At 38.5% G+C, this 20,789-nt stretch overlaps 1 protein-coding gene and 1 pseudogene across 1 annotated transcript; both read right to left on the reverse strand.

Moving 5' to 3' along the window:
- Positions 1-145: 145 nt before the first annotated feature.
- Positions 146-8,888, reverse strand: LOC120745816 (annotated as a pseudogene).
- Positions 8,889-10,510: 1,622 nt separating this feature from the next.
- On the reverse strand, positions 10,511-20,408 carry LOC120745794 (ras-related C3 botulinum toxin substrate 1-like). Its single transcript, XM_040050953.1, has 6 exons — positions 20,069-20,408; positions 18,987-19,058; positions 18,338-18,455; positions 18,035-18,097; positions 12,367-12,526; positions 10,511-12,270 (listed from the first exon to the last, which is right to left on the reverse strand). The coding sequence occupies exons 1-6, from the start codon at positions 20,101-20,103 to the stop codon at positions 12,140-12,142; spliced, it is 579 nt and encodes a 192-aa protein (XP_039906887.1). The 5' UTR covers positions 20,104-20,408; the 3' UTR covers positions 10,511-12,139.
- Positions 20,409-20,789: the final 381 nt, after the last annotated feature.

Consider the following 20,789-nt stretch of genomic DNA (forward strand, 5'->3'; position numbering starts at 1 on the left):
CCTATGACAGCTGGGATAGGCTCCAGCGCCCCCCGCGACCCTGAACAGGATAAGCGGACGCAAATGGATGGATGGATATTCCCATATTTCACGGGCTGCTCCGGAAGTAGCAGCAGCAACCGCTTCTGAGGTTTAAAAAATTTGCCGCGCTTGTATTGTTTTTGTTTCAACTGTGTAACAGTGTTATTATTCCTCCGATAAGGCAAGTCTCTTAATGAACCTTTCGGGCTTTCGTCCTCAACCGTGATGTAGGTTTTTTTTTTTTTTTTTTTAACTTTATGTAATGAAGAACATGAAGGAAAAGTGCACCTAAAAGATTAACTCCACACTTACAGTCATATGCTCATACAAGATTTTATTGGCTGTTTTTTAAGTGAGGTAATTGAAAACGGATATTCCTGGTGTCAGATTAACAAAGTGAGTGAGTCTAACTTCTGTGTAAACAGGTTATGGCACATGAAAAGTGGAGGCAACAAAACTTCACAAATGGTTACTTCAAGCTCTTTGTTGACAGCAAGGTGACACGACTGCCTTCATAAGGAGAAACTGAAGTTTGTTAGGTGCTAAATATGGTGGAGCTGAATGAACAGCAGCAGGCGGTCAGGTGTGTGTTAATCCTTTGAGATGACAGAGCAAAGGTTTTGAAGTTTTTTTACTTGTAAAAGCTTGAAATACACACACACACGCACCACACACACATATAGTCAAAACTTTCAAGTTTTTTTTCAGAAGAACACAAACTATTCTTTGGTCAGTTCCAACTTAAAAAAGTATGTACCTTTATTAAATAAAATCTCAACAAACTACATTGTATCATATACTTTCTTTTGCATATATTTGTATATAAACCATTTTAAATTGTTGGAAAACAATCTAACAACCGAATAGACAAAACCCCACTCTGTATATATATCCTCAGTACAAATCTGGGAAATTACATCAAAGTATATAAGACTGACATTCATCCAGCTTTGGTTTGCTTGTCTTTTAAGGCAATAAATAAACGAATAAATAAATGTTAAAAAAAATAAAAAGACAGGCTCAAGAAGTGCAGTATTCTCAGTGAAATGGGCAGTGAGGCTCACATATAGATACTTTGTTAGACTTTAAATAGACAAAATATCTGTTGAATGTCTGTTGGGGACGAGGAAAAGTTATTTTGCAATAATTATATTTATCATTTTGTAACCCTGCCCTACTTCCACTTAAACAAACTAAGCAACTGACTGTAAGCACACACACAAACAGTGGGGGGGAAAAGCTGAAGGCAGTCTGTGGTGTGTCTTACAAAACATCCAATACATATTAGAAGGCCTCGAGAAATTCCTGGTCTCCTCTATACAGTATTGTTAGGACAGAATTAGGGTCTAAAATAGTCCAACTTCTTCTCGTAAACCTGACCCTGCGTTGGTATAACTGAAGTTTTGTGTGTGCATACTGGTGTGTTTCTCCCTCACCACTAGCAGTCATGCTCCCCTGTAACTGGTCCAGTGAAGGAAGTCTTAGAGGAGAGAGCATCTCGTCCCCTTCTTTTTGACAGGTGGAGGGCACAGGACGGCCCGGATGGCCTCATCGAACACAGTTTTAAGGCCACGCTGAGTCAGGGCTGAACACTCCAGGTACTTTACAGAGCCTGAAGACAGGAAATGGAAAGCCACTAGTTTATTATTGGAATCTGTCATCTTCCATTAATTACATTTAATCATTCAATTATCAGAGATAACTGAATCATTACCAATCTCTTTGGCCATGGCCAGTCCTTGAAGATAGGAAATTGGGGAGAGTTTCTTTTCCTTTAGCACCTCCAGGGTTTCCTTCTCAGCCCTCAGATCCAGTTTAGTACCCACGAGGATTATGGGAGTGGTGGGACAATGATGTCTCACCTCAGGGTGCCACTGCACAGACACAGGGGTGTCCTTTTTCAAAACTGTCTGTTATCTTAAGCACATTATTTCATAATCGCTTCAAGTGATTACTGTTTGCAATGCCAGTCTACTGTTTTGTTTTGTTTTTGGATGAATTAATTATTTTGGACCTTTCTGCATGTTCTCCTTGTGCTTATGAGGCTTTCCCCCCACCATTCAAAGACACTGGTGATTCTAATTACATTGAGTGCAGAATTATTAGGCAAATGAGTATTTTGTCCACATCATCCTCTTCGTGCATGTTGTCTTACTCCAAGCTGTATAGGCTCGAAAGCCTACTACCAATTAAGCATATTAGGTGATGTGCATCTCTGTAATGAGAAGGGGTGTGGTCTAATGACATCAACACCCTATATCAGGTGTGCATAATTATTAGGCAACTTCCTTTCCTTTGGCAAAATGGGTCAAAAGAAGGACTTGACAGGCTCAGAAAAGTCAAAAATAGTGAGATATCTTGCAGAGGGATGCAGCAGTCTCAAAATTGCAAAGCTTCTGAAGCGTGATCATCGAACAATCAAGTGTTTCATTCAAAATAGTCAACAGGGTCGCAAGAAGCGTGTGGAAAAACCAAGGCGCAAAATAACTGCCCATGAACTGAGAAAAGTCAAGCGTGCAGCTGCCAAGATGCCACTTGCCACCAGTTTGGCCATATTTCAGAGCTGCAACATCACTGGAGTGCCCAAAAGCACAAGGTGTGCAATACTCAGAGACATGGCCAAGGTAAGAAAGGCTGAAAGACGACCACCACTGAACAAGACACACAAGCTGAAACGTCAAGACTGGGCCAAGAAATATCTCAAGACTGATTTTTCTAAGGTTTTATGGTACTGATGAAATGAGAGTGAGTCTTGATGGGCCAGATGGATGGGCCCGTGGCTGGATTGGTAAAGGGCAGAGAGCTCCAGTCCGACTCAGACGCCAGCAAGGTGGAGGTGGAGTACTGGTTTGGGCTGGTATCATCAAAGATGAGCTTGTGGGGCCTTTTCGGGTTGAGGATGGAGTCAAGCTCAACTCCCAGTCCTACTGCCAGTTTCTGGAAGACACCTTCTTCAAGCAGTGGTACAGGAAGAAGTCTGCATCCTTCAAGAAAAACATGATTTTCATGCAGGACAATGCTCAGCACGCGTCCAAGTACTCCACAGCGTGGCTGGCAAGAAAGGGTATAAAAGAAGAAAAACTAATGACATGGCCACCTTGTTCACCTGATCTGAACCCCATTGAGAACCTGTGGTCCATCATCAAATGTGAGATTTACAAGGAGGGAAAACAGTACACCTCTCTGAACAGTGTCTGGGAGGCTGTGGTTGCTGCTGCACGCAATGTTGATGGTGAACAGATCAAAACACTGACAGAATCCATGGATGGCAGGCTTTTGAGTGTCCTTGCAAAGAAAGGTGGCTATATTGGTCGCTGATTTGTTTGTGTTTTGTTTTTGAATGTCAGAAATGTATATTTGTGAATGTGGAGATGTTATATTGGTTTCACTGGTAAAAATAAATAATTGAAATGGGTATATATTTGTTTTTTGTTAAGTTGCCTAATAATTATGCACAGTAATAGTCACCTGCACACACAGATATCCCCCTAAAATAGCTAAAACTAAAAACAAACTAAAAACTACTTCCAAAAACATTCAGCTTTGATATTAATGGGTTTTTTGGGTTCATTGAGAACATGGTTGTTGTTCAATAATAAAATTATTCCTCAAAAATACAACTTGCCTAATAATTCTGCACTCCCTGTAGACTCTTGGTGTGGATTTGAATGGTTGCCTCCAAGTTAGATAAAGTTCCTTCCATATATTTGCTGTCACTTGTCCAGACCTCCCACCCCAAAGCCACCTCCTCAGGCTTATCTGTGGGGAACACCTAGGCATTTCCAAGCCGGCCAAGAAATGCAATCTCTTCAGTGTGTCCTGGATCTACTCCAAGGCAGTACATCCCTGGAAGACTTTGTCCACGAGGCACCCTGGAGGCATCTTAGTCAGGTTGCCTTAACTACCTCAGTTGACTCCTTTTGATGTAGAGGAGTGGCAGCTTTACTCTGAGTCACTCCCAAACAACTAAACTCTGCACACTATCTCTAAGGGTGAGGCTAGCCTTCAAAGAAAGCTCATTTCTGCTGCTAAAATCTGCAATCTCATTCTTTCAGTCACTACGCAAGCTTGTGACGATAGGTGAAGGCAGGGACACAGAATAGTAAATCAGCAGCTTTGCTTTCATGCTCAGCTCTCTTCACTACAACAGACAGGTACAGTGTCCATATCTGCAGACACTTCACCCATTATGTGACATTTCCAAAATTTCCACTCTTTAACATGTCAGGATCCTTCAGGCAATATTACTGTATTTTTCTATTATTGATCAGGTTTCCATCTACAGAACAGGCATAAAATGAGTAAACATCATGGTACTGACACTGAGAGCTGGACTAGTAAAACCTAAACAAGCTAACCCCATCAAAAAATCTTTCCATAATACAGCCACTGCTCACCTTATGACGGATGTTTTCATACGAGGTACAACACACAAGCGAAAAGCAGATAAGAAAAATGTCCTGGTAAGACAAAGAAACAAAGCAGTCAGAACCTAATCTCTTTGTATTTTGCAAAAAAATTGGTGCAGCAATTTATTTAAATGTGCATGCATACACTTGTGGAGTTTACATACTCTGATTATGAACATGACTGTCATGGTAATTTGGGGCTTTTAGTATTTCTTGGAACTGTTATTTTCCAAAGTGGAATGACTGTACAGCATACGTCTTTGGATACTGGCTGTCTTTTCTTATATTCCCCATCAAGGGGATCCCACACTGCTTTAATAATGTTCTGTCAGGAAAGGTTTCTTGACAACCGCCCTTTAACTGAGGTCATTTCTGATGAGGCTTTGGTGAATGGCCGATGGATCATCCCTTGAGTTAGGTGCCTTTTTTATTCCTGAATGATTCACGAGTCAGTGTTAAATGGCTTAAGATATAGCCAAACTACAAAAAAAGAAACATTTCTCTAAAGAAATGAGGCAAGGCTCAAGTACTGTAAGTGAACTTTAACACAGCATTGTGATCTTTTTTTTTTGTATGTGATCTTTTTTTTGTACCGTCTGTGAGTAAGAAAGTGGGCGAAGTTTGTCATAGTCTGCTTGTCCTGCCGTATCCCAGAGAGCCAGGGTCACTGGGATTCCCATCCACCATAACATTGGAAGAGTAGTGGTCGAACCTGACAGAAGTGATGAAGTGTGAATGTGCTAAACTCAGTTTAATATAAACCGTTAAAACATTACCTCTAGTAAAATTTAAAAAACAAAAGAGACACAGAACCTAAATGGAAATCAACCTTTCCTCTTATTTATTTTGCCCTTTAGCGGCTTCTGCTCTCTAAAGAAATATTCACTCATTTTTTAAATCTAACTGAACCAAAAGCCTGTGTATCATCCCACAGTTACAGTAATGAGGATCAGCACTTTCCACAGCTGAAACAGAATCAGATTAGGTGGAGTTTCCTCATAACTTTCTGTAACACATATTTTTCTTGGCTAGTTACACTCTCGACCTGTCCAGGATGTACCCCACCTCTTGACCTATGACAGCTGGGATTGGCTCCAGCCCTGATGAGGATAAACAGAAGTGGATGGATGGATGGATGGATAGTTAGAGTGAACTGCTGTGATTGTTGCCTCTTCCACAAGCCAAGCTCTCACATTACATGATTCTGCAACATGATCCCAGCTTGATCATGAAGTGAAGAGGATGATTGATTACTGACTGCTAGTCTTGCATAAATAAATGAATGTTCACTGCACTGCACTTTTGGATACTCACACCGAGGGGATTTCCTCTCCCGGAAAGGCATTGGTGGTGTAGCTGGTGAGCAGACAGGTCTTACCCACTCCTCTGTAAGGGAGAAGAGGCTGGATTAGCATTTATTGGGGAAAGGGAAAAAAACAACAATCATAGGTATGAACTGAGGAGACTGCACCTTTTGCATGGCTGGGGTCAGGTCAGTACCAGTTGTGTTACTTTTCTAAATCCCTGATCGATCTAATCATTTGAAATGTGCAATGCCTTGAAACAGTATTTGTACACCCTGAACTTTTCCACAATTTGCCATGTTACAATGACAAAATGAAAGGGATTTTATGTGATATACCAGCAAAAAGTAGTGCGAAATTGCTTCCATAGTATTCTACATAATATTGTACATTTAAAAATATCTTAATCTAACATACAAAGTGTCATAATAGAATTTTCCATTCTGAAAACACCATCACCAAAACAAAGGAATCCATCAGACATAGTACTACACGTTGCTGTGTTTGTGTCTACAAAGTGTTACTACATGAGACAACCTAGAAAATAATGTAAAAACCACAACAGCATAAAATGCTGTCGATTTAAAAACTAATAAATAAATAAATATTCCTCTATATTCTCAAGAAAACTTCCTGCTTTGATTATTTTTCTGCTGATGCTTCTCCTCCTTTATTAAGTTAAACTGTAGTTTTTCCCCTGAAACAGCACTGCTTAGTGGCTTCATGAAAGCTGAGGTGGAACGGGATCAGGTGTTCCCAGCACTGTCGTCTATCGCTTTCCCTTTCAGCACTGAGTGAAGCACTTTTGAAAGTGAAAGTCAGTTTGTGGATTTAACATTTGAGCACACTGTTTGGAGATGCAGTGCTAAAAATCAGAGGCTGGGATGCTGAAAATAAAAATGGTGGATCAGAAATTGTTTAGCATATTTATTTATTCATTTTGTTCCAAATAAAAAAATAAAAAAAATAAATAAATAAAAGATATGGCAACCAAAATTGTAGCCCCCCCCCCCCCCCTATCAAGTTTGAAATTATGATATCATGAAAACACCAAACCTTTAGCTAATGTTATATCTAAAGGTAAAAATCAGGTTTAAAACATGAACTAATACCGATTAAATAAACGTACCCGTCTCCGACGACAACGCATTTAACGGTCTGCATTGCGCCGCAGCTAGCCCGAGAGCCAGCTAATCCCAGATCGATGCTCATCATGCTGCTTTCCTTTTAACCGGATGGTCGGAGCTGGAGATGAGCACTCATCAAGTCGAGGTCAAGCCAGCCGCACCTTCAATTTTCCTGCTCCTCTATTCTTAATATTACGGTACTGGTGCCGTCCAGAAATCCAGAAACCCAATGAAAGACGTCTTTATCCTGTAGCTTTGAATCAGTTTTCATTTTATTTGCAAAAATAAACCTTTACCTTGTGATTAATAAGTAATACAAGTTATTATAATAACGTATTAGACATACATGACAAATTATAAAGCTGTTTTAACAGGATATTTAATATTGCGACATTGAAGAAATATTTCAGTAAATGTTCATTCACGTCTCCCAGCTCACAGTTAGTGTATAACATATAACTAAAATAAAACATGACAAAAATAAAAGTCCGTAAATACTCAATCTAATCAATTTATATACAGTATTATCGTATTGCTTCCATAATATTGTACATTTAGAAACATTGTAGTGTTGCATATAATGTGTTATAATGTTATATAATTTTCCATAATCAATAATTCTAATTAAACACTTGTAATTTATATTCTAGAGTCTTACACGTTGAGACAACAGTTGCTGTGGATTGGATCTATATATATGGAATTGAATTGAATAGTTCTGGTGATGTATTGGTTTCACTGGACTGCTATTCAGGTTTACCCCCAATGACTCTAGAGTACTGTACAGTCATTGGTTTACCATGACTCTACATGTGGTGAGTCTTACCTCATATCTGTACAGTTTTAGAAAAGATAAAAGCAAAGTTCACTCATATTACATTATCATATGTATAATACTCTCAAATTTAGTACTTTTAGAGATGATTGAACAAATCCACTATTCCAGTTAATGGCACCTCAGAGAACTGTATATGGCTTGATAAAATAAATAACTAAAAACAGGAAAAGTCCACTCAAATTACATAGTAATATGTGTAATACTACCATTTGTGAACTGTAATTACAGTAGTTTTCTTTATAAAAGAATAATTTCAGCAGATACCTACAATAATAATAATAATAATAATAATAATAATAATGACAATAATAATAACAATGATGCACTGGACCAATTCTGCAAAAAATTACCTTTCCACATTCATAATTTTGCATTTTTTTGACGTCCTCACTGGATTTTTTACTTTTTCCCAGAATCTCCATGATTTTTCATTTTAGATTACTTTAAATAAAAACATTTGATTAAATGAAAAGTTATACAGTATGAGAAGATATATCTTAACTATAGTTACCTGTGCTGGTTAGAGTTAGTGTCAGCTTTCATGGGAATAGAGTGAAAGCTTTGTGTCACAATGTAAGGAACTGCAAGAATTATTGTTTTGATTGGGTTTTTATCAATATCATCAAATACAACCCCAATTCCAAAAACTATGAGAAGCTCTGAAACGCAATGAAAAAGAATGTAATTACCCGCAGGCTTTTAAAAACACTTTTTAATTCAAAATAGAGCATAGAAAGAAAAAGATAATTTCCAAACGCATCGCTGAAAAAATTAGGAGTAGTTAAAAAAAAAAGCATTAAAATCGCTTTATAATTTATTGCGTATTTATTTATTTATTTATTGCGTATGTATAATTTATTATGTAACAGAACCTGTTACTTCCACAAATAAAATGAAAAAACAATTTAAAAGTTGCAGGATAAAGACTTCGTGCTGTTCTTTCTCAGAGTATCTGGATCAATCGGTACTCGTATATACCGCGAACTTCACGGCAACTTCTTAGACGACAAAAGAACAAAACAAAAACACTTAAAAACACTGGTGTGGATTCTGAAGCCGGGATTGTTGGGAAGCGTCCGACTTTCTTTTTCTTCTTTCCCTTTAGGGGTCGCCGTCGCTCTGCACCTCTTCTGTATCTCCTTCTGTCAACCCAACCCTCCAAACCAGTTCAAATTTTTTGCTTTTCCGACTTTCCGAGTGGGGAGTCCGACTTGAAGGAGAATTCCAGATTAAAATTCCGACTCGCGATTCGGGATAATTTCTTAACTTTAACTGGATCACTTTATTTAGCAGTTTAACCCGATGTTATTCAGAAGATCCCTCCCTACATTCCCACGCCTTCGTGGGTTGTTCTGGAAGCTATGAAGCAAAACAGCTGTCACCACTCCTAAGGGAAATAAAAAAATAAAACAAAATAAAAATGAAGTTAGCCTGCACAGCCTGCACCACCAGCAGATGGTGCATCCGGTGCCCTGGGGCCAGACGCCCAGACAAACTCTGGGCATGTGAAACATCCTAAAAACAAACCATATATGCAGCTGAAACAATGTATTATAATGTAATACATTGTTTATCTTGGTCCTTTAAAAGAAATAACACGCTGAATGAGGAAATGACGTAATTTGTGCATTCCTATTCATTTCTTTGGACTTTCGCGTCAGGCAAAATAGGATTTGAAAGATCTCTCGGGCTTTTTCTTGGTAATTTACTCTAAAATTCGAATACGTTTATTGATGCAGTAAAACAATATTGTGGTTTAATCGGTTTGAATCCATGTGAGTTTTTACACACGCAACATAATAAACTTAATGGGTGGCATTTTTGTCAAATGATCAAAAGATTCAGGCTCATCCAAGCAAAGTAATTACATCAGTTGTTGCTGAATTTAATCGGTATGACTGTGAAGGTTTTATTAATGTTCAAAATAGCTAATTTCTTACTTTATGACCTGATGTTTGCGTCTTGTATTTGTTTACTCTAGTCAGAGCTTCCTTCTCATGCATCCCTTGCCAGTTTGCTTGTTGCCTGGTTTTAACCAAGTAATTTTTGGTCATTATTCTTTTGATACAGGAGGTCTATTAATAGGGTTTTCTGGCTTTGCTCCTCATCTGTACTCTACATCTACAACTTTATGTAATTTTTTTAAAATCTTTTATCATTTAATAAACACAAATAATTAAAAACTAAACTTTCCCAATGGGAAACTTTTTCAAATGAAAGATCTAAAATACAACACAGTAACTACAACATTAATTAGTTATTTCTTTATTTACTTGCATTCATATTTATTTATATTAAAAGATTTGTTATCTGTTAGAAACAAGATGAATTTTAACTCAGTTTAAAGGAATTAACAGCTTAATACGTACAGCTACCTAAAACTAAAGCAATCTAATACAATCAAACCTTCACGAATGGTGACTCTGTTTGAGACTATTGTAATTTCTAGACAGGCAGTCAACAAAGTGTCCTGGCCAGGCATTAAATGTGATTCAATCCATTAAAAGACACCACATCAACATTTTAATTGAGATTTAAAAATCTCAAGTATCCCAGTATCTACTAAAATGTCCTGTAAAAATGGTCTGGTGAAAGGACTGGAATGAAAATAAGCAAATATCCAAAGGCAAATATTTAAAGACCAATAGAAACCCTAAAGAACTTTTTTTTAATATAACATTAAACATGCTGGACTGTTGGGCTGTTTTAAATGAAGTATTTTGCCAGTTGAGTATGGCAATAATCTTCCATTGAGTAAACTGCACTTGGATCCCTTTTGTTTCGGATCAAAGGAAAACGAGCAGAGCAGAGTCTGTTTTACAGGAATTTATTGGCTTTTTCAAAAAGTGACAATAGCTTTTGTCCATAAAACTAAAGAGTCACAACATTGGCTTGAATTAAAGCACAGCTTGGAGTCTGAATACAATACCGATGAGCAACATGTACTTAACCCCTGATCTAGTAGTTCAAATACATTTTGTAAATAGGCAAAAAATATAACTGTAGCAAATTCTAATCTTAGTTTTCAGTATATGATACATGTACATGCTATCAGCATTAATTACAAAAAGCTAGGATTGTGGGGAGATTAAAGTAGCATTAACTGCAGAGGTAATAAACAAAAGATATTCATAGTGTTAGTTTAACAATACAGTGAGTGAGTCTAACTTCTGTGAAGAAAGATACAAAATAGTCAAATCACATGATTATAACAAAAAGATGAGTACACTGTATACTACACCATAACCGACAGTAGCTTTGTTACTGTTATTAGCAGGCATAAATGCTCTTTTAGTGACATTGCTTAGCCAGTAGTGATGCTAAAAATAAAAATAATAACATATAAATCAAATGTGCTCCACAAAAAGGTTTCGGATAAATGCCCACAGAGCATTAAAGGCTCTCTTGTTCCCCATCACCAAAACACCTGAATATTTCTCTTCCAAATACAAAAATCAAGTTTTCAGCTTCGCACTCCTGGGCAGCCATACAGTCGAGACACTTCTAGGGGGAATATTGCAAAGAGGAAAGAAAAAAAAAAAAATACCACAAACACAACGGGTCCAATTGGAGCCAAATGCATAAAATACTGGAGATTTTTCAGGGATTCGTAGCACTGTTGGTGTCAGCAGACCTTTTCCCCCAGTCTCAATTTTCTCTCTGTGCTTCAGGCTTCATTCGATCCATAAGAATGAATCAACATGAATCATGTTAGGGCCAAAATTTAATTACTGGCAAAAAGGTTATGGTACATAAAAAATGGAGGCAATTAAATTTCACAGATTGTTACTTCAAGGTGTTTGTTGATAGCAAGGAGTGACGACTGCCTTCATAAAGAGAAAGTGAAGTTTTTGACTTTTAAATGGTTGATATGAACAGCAGGGAAACAGCAGCAGACTGTCAGCTGTGTTTTAAAGGTTTGAGACGACAGAACAAAGGATTTCTTTTCGGCTAAAATACAGCATGTGTGCAGAGTGTATTTGGCAAAATTTCTTCCACTTCAAACAAACTACCAAGACTGTAAACAAAAAACAAACCAAAAAAACTGGACAACCAGTGGAAGAAAAAGTTGAAGACATTCCACGGTCCGTTCTACAAAACATCCAATCCATTTTAGAAGGCCTCAAGAAATTCAGTCTCGTCTATACAGTATACATTGTTAGGAAATAACTAGGGTCTAAAATAGTCCACACTCTTTTACCCTAAACCTGACCCTATGTTGGAGTTTTCATGGAAACGGTTGGTATAACTGTTGCAGCTACACATATAGAAGGACAGAATCTGAAATACATTGTTTTTGTGTGTCTGTGTGTGTGTGGTGTGTGTGTGTGTGTGTGTGTGTGTGTGTGTGTGTGTATACTGGTGTGTTTCTCCTGTGTCGTTAGCCACCCTCACCACTAGCAGTCATGCTCCCCTGTAACTGTTCCAGTGAAGGAAGTCTTAGAGGAGAGAGCACTTCTTCCCCTTCTTTTTCATAGGTGGAGGGCACAGGACGGCCCGGATGGCCTCATCGAACACAGTTTTAAGGCCACGCTGAGTCAGGGCTGAACACTCCAGGTACTTTACAGAGCCTGAAGACAGGAAACAGAAAGGCATTGGTTTATTATTTGAATCTGTCTTCCATGACCATTTACAAGAAAAGGATCAGTGACAACTGAAGCCATTACCAATCTCTTTGGCCATGGCCAGTCCTTGGGGATAGGTAATGGGAGAGAGTTTCTTCTCCTTCAGCTTCTCCATGGTATCCTTGTCATCTCTCAGATCCAGTTTGGTGCCCACGAGGATTATTGGAGTGTTGGGACAATGGTGTCTCACCTCAGGATACCACTGCACAGACACAGGAGTTACAAGTTAGTGGTGTAAATATTCAGATCAGTCAGTGTCATCTTTAACACTTTATGTTATCAGAGCTCCGACTTATTACCATTTTTAATCAAGTGAAAGTTTTCTCTGCTCATCCAAACTCATATAGGGCCTTTCTGTGTGGCATCTGCATGATCTCATCATGCCTACGAGGGTTTCCTCCCACACTTAAAAGGCACATACGTTGGCATAAGTGGTGATTCCCAACTGTCTGTAGATGATGTGAGTTTGAATAGTTAACTTTAAGCCCTGTCACTGCGCCTGTGTCCAGACGTTAAACTCAGCCCACTCTACAGATAATGACAGAATACTCAGAGTGACTTTATGACATCTTGAATAAACAAATACATATTACCACAAAAAAAACAAAGGTGCAATTTAAGGGGGAAGGCAGAATTAACACAACTGTCAAGCTGTGCGTTACCAAGAGGAAGTGTGAAACAGCCAAGGCTTGCTTCTTATCAGCACAAATGAGGCTTAATGTTTGCTTTCTAAACCGTTTACTTTGCTCCCGTCCACTCTGAAAACTCTGGACAAAGCAGTAGGTTAGCATTGCTAAGCTAAAATGACTTTGGATTAAAGCAAATGTGTTGGTCGCTTAGACCCCTTCCCAATGGAAACCGGCTAGTGTGGACCTGGGTGCGAACTTAAGATGGTGAAACGGGTGACAAGTTGATAAATGTGTTTAGAGTAAGGACTAATCCCATGACAAGCCTAGAGATAAATAGGTTGTAAAATCACCAGCAGTGCATTCATTATGTGGACTTATGGTTATTTCCAATTCTTTAATTTAAGTGTATCATTTTCTTTTTTCACCAACTCCTGAAAAACTGTCTCTTCAGCTCATAAATACTCAGATATTTTCATCAGCTTGTTGCTACCAGCGTGTCTATGTTGTTTAGTGTGGAGCGGGGAGTGTAAAGTGGGTTTACAGCTACCTACAGCATCCACATTTACCATATACTGTAAGAGAAGTGAAAGTGAACAAGACAGTAAAGCTGTGGGCAAGAAAAGCAACACAATGTTGCTGTGTGAAGCTGAGGGGAACTGCAGAGTCAGATAGTAATTTCCTGTGGTTTATCATTCCCTTTGCACTAAAGTAATCATATGACTCATGGCATATATAGTGAGGTTTGTCACACTGCTTCAGCTTGTTTGTGTAAAAATATCCACAATGTTGAGCAAATGTATCTGTAAGTCCAGCCTCCATGTTATTGGTCCGTTAACTATTTTTAGACCAGCAAGGAGCACAAAGATCGTTGACTTTCATACAGTGGTTTAATGCAAGGAGCAAATTCTCAAAAGGTAAAGGTTAACTGATAACATTTATAAATTATTTTAATCAAAATCAACAGATTAACGTCAATCTGCTCCTTCGTCTCACAATAAACACACTGCTGAAAAACAGACCCTAAAGATGGACAAACAGCACAACATATTGGACAGTAGGGCTGGGCTATATCATACCGTTCACGGTAATACCAGTGTAATGTTGGGCAACGATAGGAAAATTAAATATCGCGATAGAATATGGATAAAACGCGCTTGCGCTGTGCCTTTGTTTACATACGCACATGGCAGCGACGCAGAATGAGAAGAGCGAAAGTAGATTGTTGAATGAAACGGATGAACCAGAATTGGTTTGTAAAAATGCTGCAACTTCAGTGGTGTGGAACTGGTTTGGTTTTCGTCCGTCAGATACACAACAAAGCTCTATTTTTGGTAGAGCATGCTAGCGGGCCGTCGTTATTTCTGTGTTTTTTGGAAAATACGGCACACTTAAAATGAATCCTTTGATTTTTCTGAAAATCGACAGGTCCCCTTATAATCTCGTGTGCCTTATGTATGAATGTTGGTTGTGTTTACTGACCTCGAAACGATTGTATGTACACGGCGCTCGAAAATCTGTCAAATGTTTCAGTACGACTTTGCTAAGCTACAAACCCACACCGCTTGATGGATTGTCGGAGCATTACGGCTACGGTAGGCAGGAGCCTCGCGGAGTAATACGAACTGCGCTTCAACATAATATTACCGTATTGTGTGTGTATAACCTCTTTTTAAGTTTTGTGGATATTATACATGATTATGCTGAGGATATGTCGGCCAATTTCCACTAGAAATTTTGGTTTAACTGTCGGCAAGGAATTGCATTTGCACTGTTAATTTTTTTTATATAACTTTAATGCACTTAAAAAAAGCTGCTTGTTTAAGTGAAAATACATTGATTTTCTTTTTTTTTTTTGCACTAATAAAGTTGAGGAGTTGTAAAGTCTTGTCTAGTGTCAATTATATCGTCAGTTATATCGTTATCGCAAATTTTCAAATGTATATTGTGATAAATATTTTTGGTCATATCGCCCTGCTCTAATTGACAGCTATGCTTAGTTGACATACTTTGCCATTGCACTGACTTCATCAAAAATTTAAAAAAAAGAAAAGGAAAAAAAAAAGCTTCATATTCACAAAGTTCTTGCACATTACCCTAAATGGTCAGCTCAAGCTCAGATCAAGGTCTTCTCAGAAAACTGATTTAGTTTAATTTGCTCACAAAAGTAAATGATTCTAGTTTATCTGTGTTAACTTTAAGCTGATATAGACAAACTGTGTAGCAAACTTTCCTTGTGTGTCTCACATGAATAATAGGGATGTACTTCTGAAACCGAGAACATTGCACCGCGTTCCATCTTCCCGTACTGCGAAACACACAAAGCGGATAATGCCAATAACCAATAACCAAGGCACGCTAATCTGGTAAAGGCTGAACAATTTAAAGATAACCTGGGTAAAAGGTAAAGAGGAAACAGAGCAAAATAACTGTTTTCTCCTCCTCAACTGAATGGGCCAATCTGAACAAAACTGCACAATCATCACCACATACAGTGATTATTAACATCTAAATATGAAATGAATCATTAAAAAAATATTTTTCAATGTTTTTTGTTATTCAGCTCATCCAAAGGAAAAAACATGAGGTAGTGCCCCAGCTGTGATTTTGAAAAACTGCTACACCCTTGTTGGGGGGGTGTAGCAACAAGCAACATAGCAACAAGATGCAGCCTCACTGAGCCTTTCCAAAGTGTGGACTTGAAACTATATAGCAGTTTTTAAATTCTGTTGATAGGCTGAGTAAAAGCAAACTTATAATGAAATAATGTAAGGCATGTTTTTCCTGAATGCTGTCGGCACATTTGATCCAAGAAGAAATGGTAAAACAGGATTTTCAAAGAAAAGAGCCCCACTTCCCATGGTCAGAAAAATACATCACATTAATCAAAACAAAAATATATATATATATATATAAGACAACACGTGGTACTAAGAAGTGGGCAAATTTGAGCGGTTTGTGAAATGTTTCCACTTGGAGTTGAAAGTTACTGTGTAGTCTACATCCTTTTCTTGTTTTGTGCATCAGAAACAACTGCTAAATGTCACAGATGCTAGCTAAAAAGCCACCAAAGGCAGATTGCAATATAAACGCTAACTCCACCAAGGGGTGGATGTATCGAAAGTTTTTCCTCATACAATGGTTAAAATTGCTTTATCATAACCATCGAGTATAGATTGCCGTGGCAAAATTAAGCTGTCTGCATGTAATTCAGTGTCAGTTTTTATTCTCCCACATGCTGTGAATGCATCATTAATTCCCCCTCTTCCAACAGGAAACATTTCTACCAGGCACACTGCACTTCATATACTACCAGATAGGGAACAATATGGTGACAGCAGAAGTTTCAGACGAGCGAGGGTTTGGATTTCACAAGGAGGAATGCGAACAAAATGCAGTTATTTGCAAAACATGCTGTAAAACTATTGCCATGAAAGGTAACAGGACCAAGAATTTATTCCAAATCATCCACTGCAAAACTAAAAATGTTTTAAATTCGGCATGTCAACATCTCTCCACACACCAAAGAAAGTGTTAAATAAACCAGCTGTGATACCTGCGACTGTTCTTGGTCAGTCGTTTTCATAGTCACTATTTGTTCTGTAATTTGAGGTGACTACATTTTTTATTTTACAATTTCTATACGTTACGAGCAAAACAGCACCTATTTAATTTTAATTGTTTTATTTTTTCTTAACTATTGCTTTTTTGTAGTTATGATCTTTTGTTTGTAAAAGCCGAGTGTTGATGACAAAAAGACTTACTGTTGCAATATTGTCATTTATGAAAAAAAGTCTGTGTGTAACTGATGTTTACAAAAAAAAAACCCCCCCCAAAAACATTAAAATAAAACATTTCAATTCATTCAGATTTTTTTGCATTAAAAGAAAACGAAATATTGAATTGTTGATTTGAATGAGCATACTTGTGCAATTTTAGGCATTATACGGTTGAAAATAACATCTGTTTCTGAAGGTTATCTAAACATACAGTGGAACCCCGACTTACGAATACCCCGTTTCACGAAATTCAAGTTACGAAGGCACTGAACGGCAATATGTCTGTCCGTGTTACAGCAAAACGCCCGAGTAACGAAATCCGCTAGCTCTGATTGGCTGAGCCTACAATGCCTTCCGAATCATGTGACAACCCCTTGGCTTCTGTACTTGCACTTCGCTGTTCCACTTGAACGACGTATTGTTGTTCTAGATAGCAATTAGCCTATAGCCTATCGTTCAGCATCGCCTCACTCAAAACGCGCAATGGGTGCTTCGACTTACCAAAATTTTCGGTTTACGGAAGACCCTCAGGAACGAATTAATTCTGTAAGTCGGGGTTCCACTGTATTGTCACATACATCATGTATTTTGATATAGCCAAAAAAAATATTGTGACATTAGATTTTCCTAATATCACTCAGCCCCATCTCCAGCTGAACAACAGGAGGAGTGATACACTCTCCAAGTGTCATGCCTGTGATGTGCCCCTCCGTCTTGTGGTGAACAGGAACTATTTTTGGGGGCGGTACGAATAATTTGTGTGGCATTTTGTGTGTGATATGTTACTCTGTTGTTTGCTAAATTTGTATGTTTGTAGTTTTAGAAATGTGTTGTTTGTGGGTTTCACAGTAAAATAACAAAAACAAATCAAACTTTTTCCTACTCCACTTTATGTTTGTTGTGTGGTTTTGGGTCCATCATGTTAATACAGTGTGTCAAAATGAAATAACTGCTAGACATGGGGGATTGTGTCGTTTTTTTCCCCAGCAGTTCAAAATGAGTTAAATGAGTTAAAAATAACCAATTATGTCCTTGAAGGGTATAATGCCAAGCAAGGACAAAGGTTTCACAATGAACAAAGTTTTATTAAGCTGAAACTCTTAATTTCATCTCTACTTTCCAGATTTTTTCCTTCATTTTTTCATTTAAATTTACTGATTAATTTTCTATCTACAGTGGCTTGTGCAGCACAGGCAAAAAATAAGCAAACTTAGAGACTACAAGAGCACAAACTGGACGGATGAAACATAAATAAGCTGACACCTTTCCAGCCTTCATTCGTTCTGACATACAGCAATTACTCACCTTGGCACGGACGTTTTCAAACGAGGCAGGACTCACAAGCGAAAAGCAGATAAGAAACACATCCTGGTAAGACACGGAAAACAAAGCAATCAGAGCCTGTAACAATCACTTCCTGTTAAGAACACTGGAAGGGGAACCCTGTGTTCACAAAGGTGTGCGCATTTCTTTCTGGGTTTTTTTTTTTTTTTTCCTTTTAACTTCCTCATTCATTCTCAGAAATCAGACTCTGGTTTATGCATGGAGGATAATACACGAACTGTAGCACAACACTGTCTGATTATGTTTTTGTTGTGGTTGTTGTACCGTCTGTGGGTAGGAAAGTGGGCGGAGTCTGTCGTAGTCTTCTTGTCCTGCTGTATCCCAGAGACCCAGGTTCACCGGCTTCCCATCCACCATAACATTGGCAGAGTAGTTGTCGAACCTGACAGAAGTGATGAAGTGCAAATGAGCCAAGCCCTTCAGGCTTAATATAAATTGTTGAAATATAACTACTAAGAAAAAAAAAAAAAAAAAAAAAAAAAAAAAAAAAAAAGGACAAGAAATACACGGTGATCAACCTATCCCCTGATTTATTGTGCCCTTTTGCAACTTCTGCTCTCTCTTAAAAACAATTGCTCATTTTTAAAGTCTGGCTGAACCAAAAGCCTGTTTGTCAACTGCCTGCAGAGCCAGTTCGTGCCACAGTTAAGGTCGATAAAGATCAACACTTTCCACAGCTGGTCTAGGATCAGATTAGGTGCAGGGACTCTTCTTGACTTCCTGTAACATGTATTCCTGGTGTAGTTACAGTCAAATGCTGTGATTGTAACCTCCTCTGCCAGACTATATATAAAAAACAAGCTGGCATGCTTGCTCATGCATTGATTGTGTAAGGAGGGTGGAGACCAATTACTGACTGTTATTCTCACATAAATAAATAAATACTGACTGCGCTGCAGTCTCAGATACTCACACTGTGGGGATGTACTCTCCAGGAAAGGCATTGGTGGTGTAGCTGATGAGCAGACAGGTCTTACCCACAGCTCTGTAGGAGAGAAGATGTTGGATTAGCATTTATTGAGAGAAGGCAAAAAAAAAAGTGTGACTGGGCTCAGATCTTACAAATACTAACATAAGCAACAATCATTACAATTTCATTTCTACAAATGGTGTTAAGATCAGTAAACGGCACTGCTTACAACAAAAAAAAAAAATCCCTGGTGTAATACTCTGGGAAAACGGAATTGTGTGATTTTCTAAGTTCTTCTTTTTGCAAGATAAAGCACATGAGAGCAGTGGTAGAGGCACATTTGCCAAATATGAAACTTTCTTGGTTCCCTTCAGCATGCTACCCTCATGTCTACTGCACAGTTCCCCTTACACCCAAAGCAAAATAAAGAGATTCAACACAGCCACGGGCTCTGAATGGGTCTTGCTGCTGCAGTATCTACCACACCCAGAGCAAGCGGTTATGAGTGCATTTACCTCCCACACATCTTAATGTCACTGTCTTAGCTTGTGTGTTAATCCCCTGCTGCTGAGGAAGCCCTTAAATTTTGGGAAGCTGAAAAAGCGCTGTGTTTGTAGCTTTAATAGTGACTTGCTGGAATACAGCAGCGAGATGATGGACACACAGACACACACAAAAGCTAAATTCCTAAGTAATAATAGCGAAACTTGAATTTAAGCTGTGGATGTACGACCTGCCCTGTGATGTCTGACTCACCTAAGAGTGAAAGATTAGTCAACCACTTGCACACTGGCCAGCCTGTATTACCAATACTTACTCATACCACCAACCCTAATGTATGAAAACTACAGTCTAAATAAATAGATAAAAATATAATAGTCAGATGCGAGTACCCATGTCGGCAAAATTAACAGGTAGTAAAAGATTAGCAGCTAACTTGACCCGCTCGGAAATCTGTTGCAAAGGGTTTTAACGTCAGCTACTCGGATGACAGCCTTTTAGCTACAATTACATTTTTAAAAGGTAAAGAAAAATAAACAGGTGTTTAATATAAACTAATACCCGGCTGGGTTTGGTGAACTTACCCGTCTCCGACCACAACACACTTTATGGCCTGCATTGCGCCGCGGCTAGAGGAATGCTAAGTTAGCTCGGGAGCCAGCTAACGTTAGCTAGAGTCTCTTTTCCTTTGTCCGGGATTGCTCGCTGGTGAAAAGTCCCAACGAGCGTCTTTCTCCGCCGACCTGTGCTGCTACAACCGAGCTCCTGGGACGCGAAACAACTTAGGGGGAACTTACACTAACTTTATCGAGCAGTTTACGGCGAGTTTACTCGTGAATTTCCCTTCCTACATTCCCATGCTTTCGTAGGCTGATCTGGAAGCTATGAAGCAAAACAGCGGCCACCACCCCTGAGTTAAAAAAAAAAAAAAAGTTAGTCTACAACACCACCAGTAGATGGCACATCCGGTGCACTGGTCCATACGCCCACACAGACTTTCGTCCTAAAAATCAACCGGAGGTAGCCGAATTTCAGAGGATTGAATGAAATGTATTATAATATAACAGATTTAAAGTTTATTGTTTAATTTAGTTTGTGAAAACAAATAATACAAAAAAAGTGGAGGGACTATTTATGGAATGACACTAAACGAGGAACTGACGTCAGCTACACGATCCCTGTAATTTCTATGGACTATGGCGCTTTGGAAATTTTACCCTCAATTATGTCTTTCAGGCTAAGCTTTAAAAGAGGATTTGAAAGGTTTCTCTGCTCCAGCTTCATGTTTTTCTGTGGTACAAAGCA

This window comes from Simochromis diagramma, unplaced genomic scaffold, assembly GCF_900408965.1.
Source record: "Simochromis diagramma unplaced genomic scaffold, fSimDia1.1 OVJJ01000321.1, whole genome shotgun sequence".
In the NCBI taxonomy this organism is placed as follows: domain Eukaryota; kingdom Metazoa; phylum Chordata; class Actinopteri; order Cichliformes; family Cichlidae; genus Simochromis; species Simochromis diagramma.

Excerpts from the sequence above, each read along its gene's own strand:
- LOC120745794 (XM_040050953.1), bottom strand. The coding sequence starts at position 20,103 with ATGCAGGCCATAAAGTGTGTTGTGGTCGGAGACGG. Across the intron at positions 18,098-18,337 it reads CACTTTCCTACCCACAGACG|GATGTGTTTCTTATCTGCTT; the intron begins GTACAACAACCA and ends GTGTCTTACCAG. Across the intron at positions 12,527-18,034 it reads TTGAAAACGTCCGTGCCAAG|TGGTATCCTGAGGTGAGACA; the intron begins GTGAGTAATTGC and ends GTGTCTGTGCAG.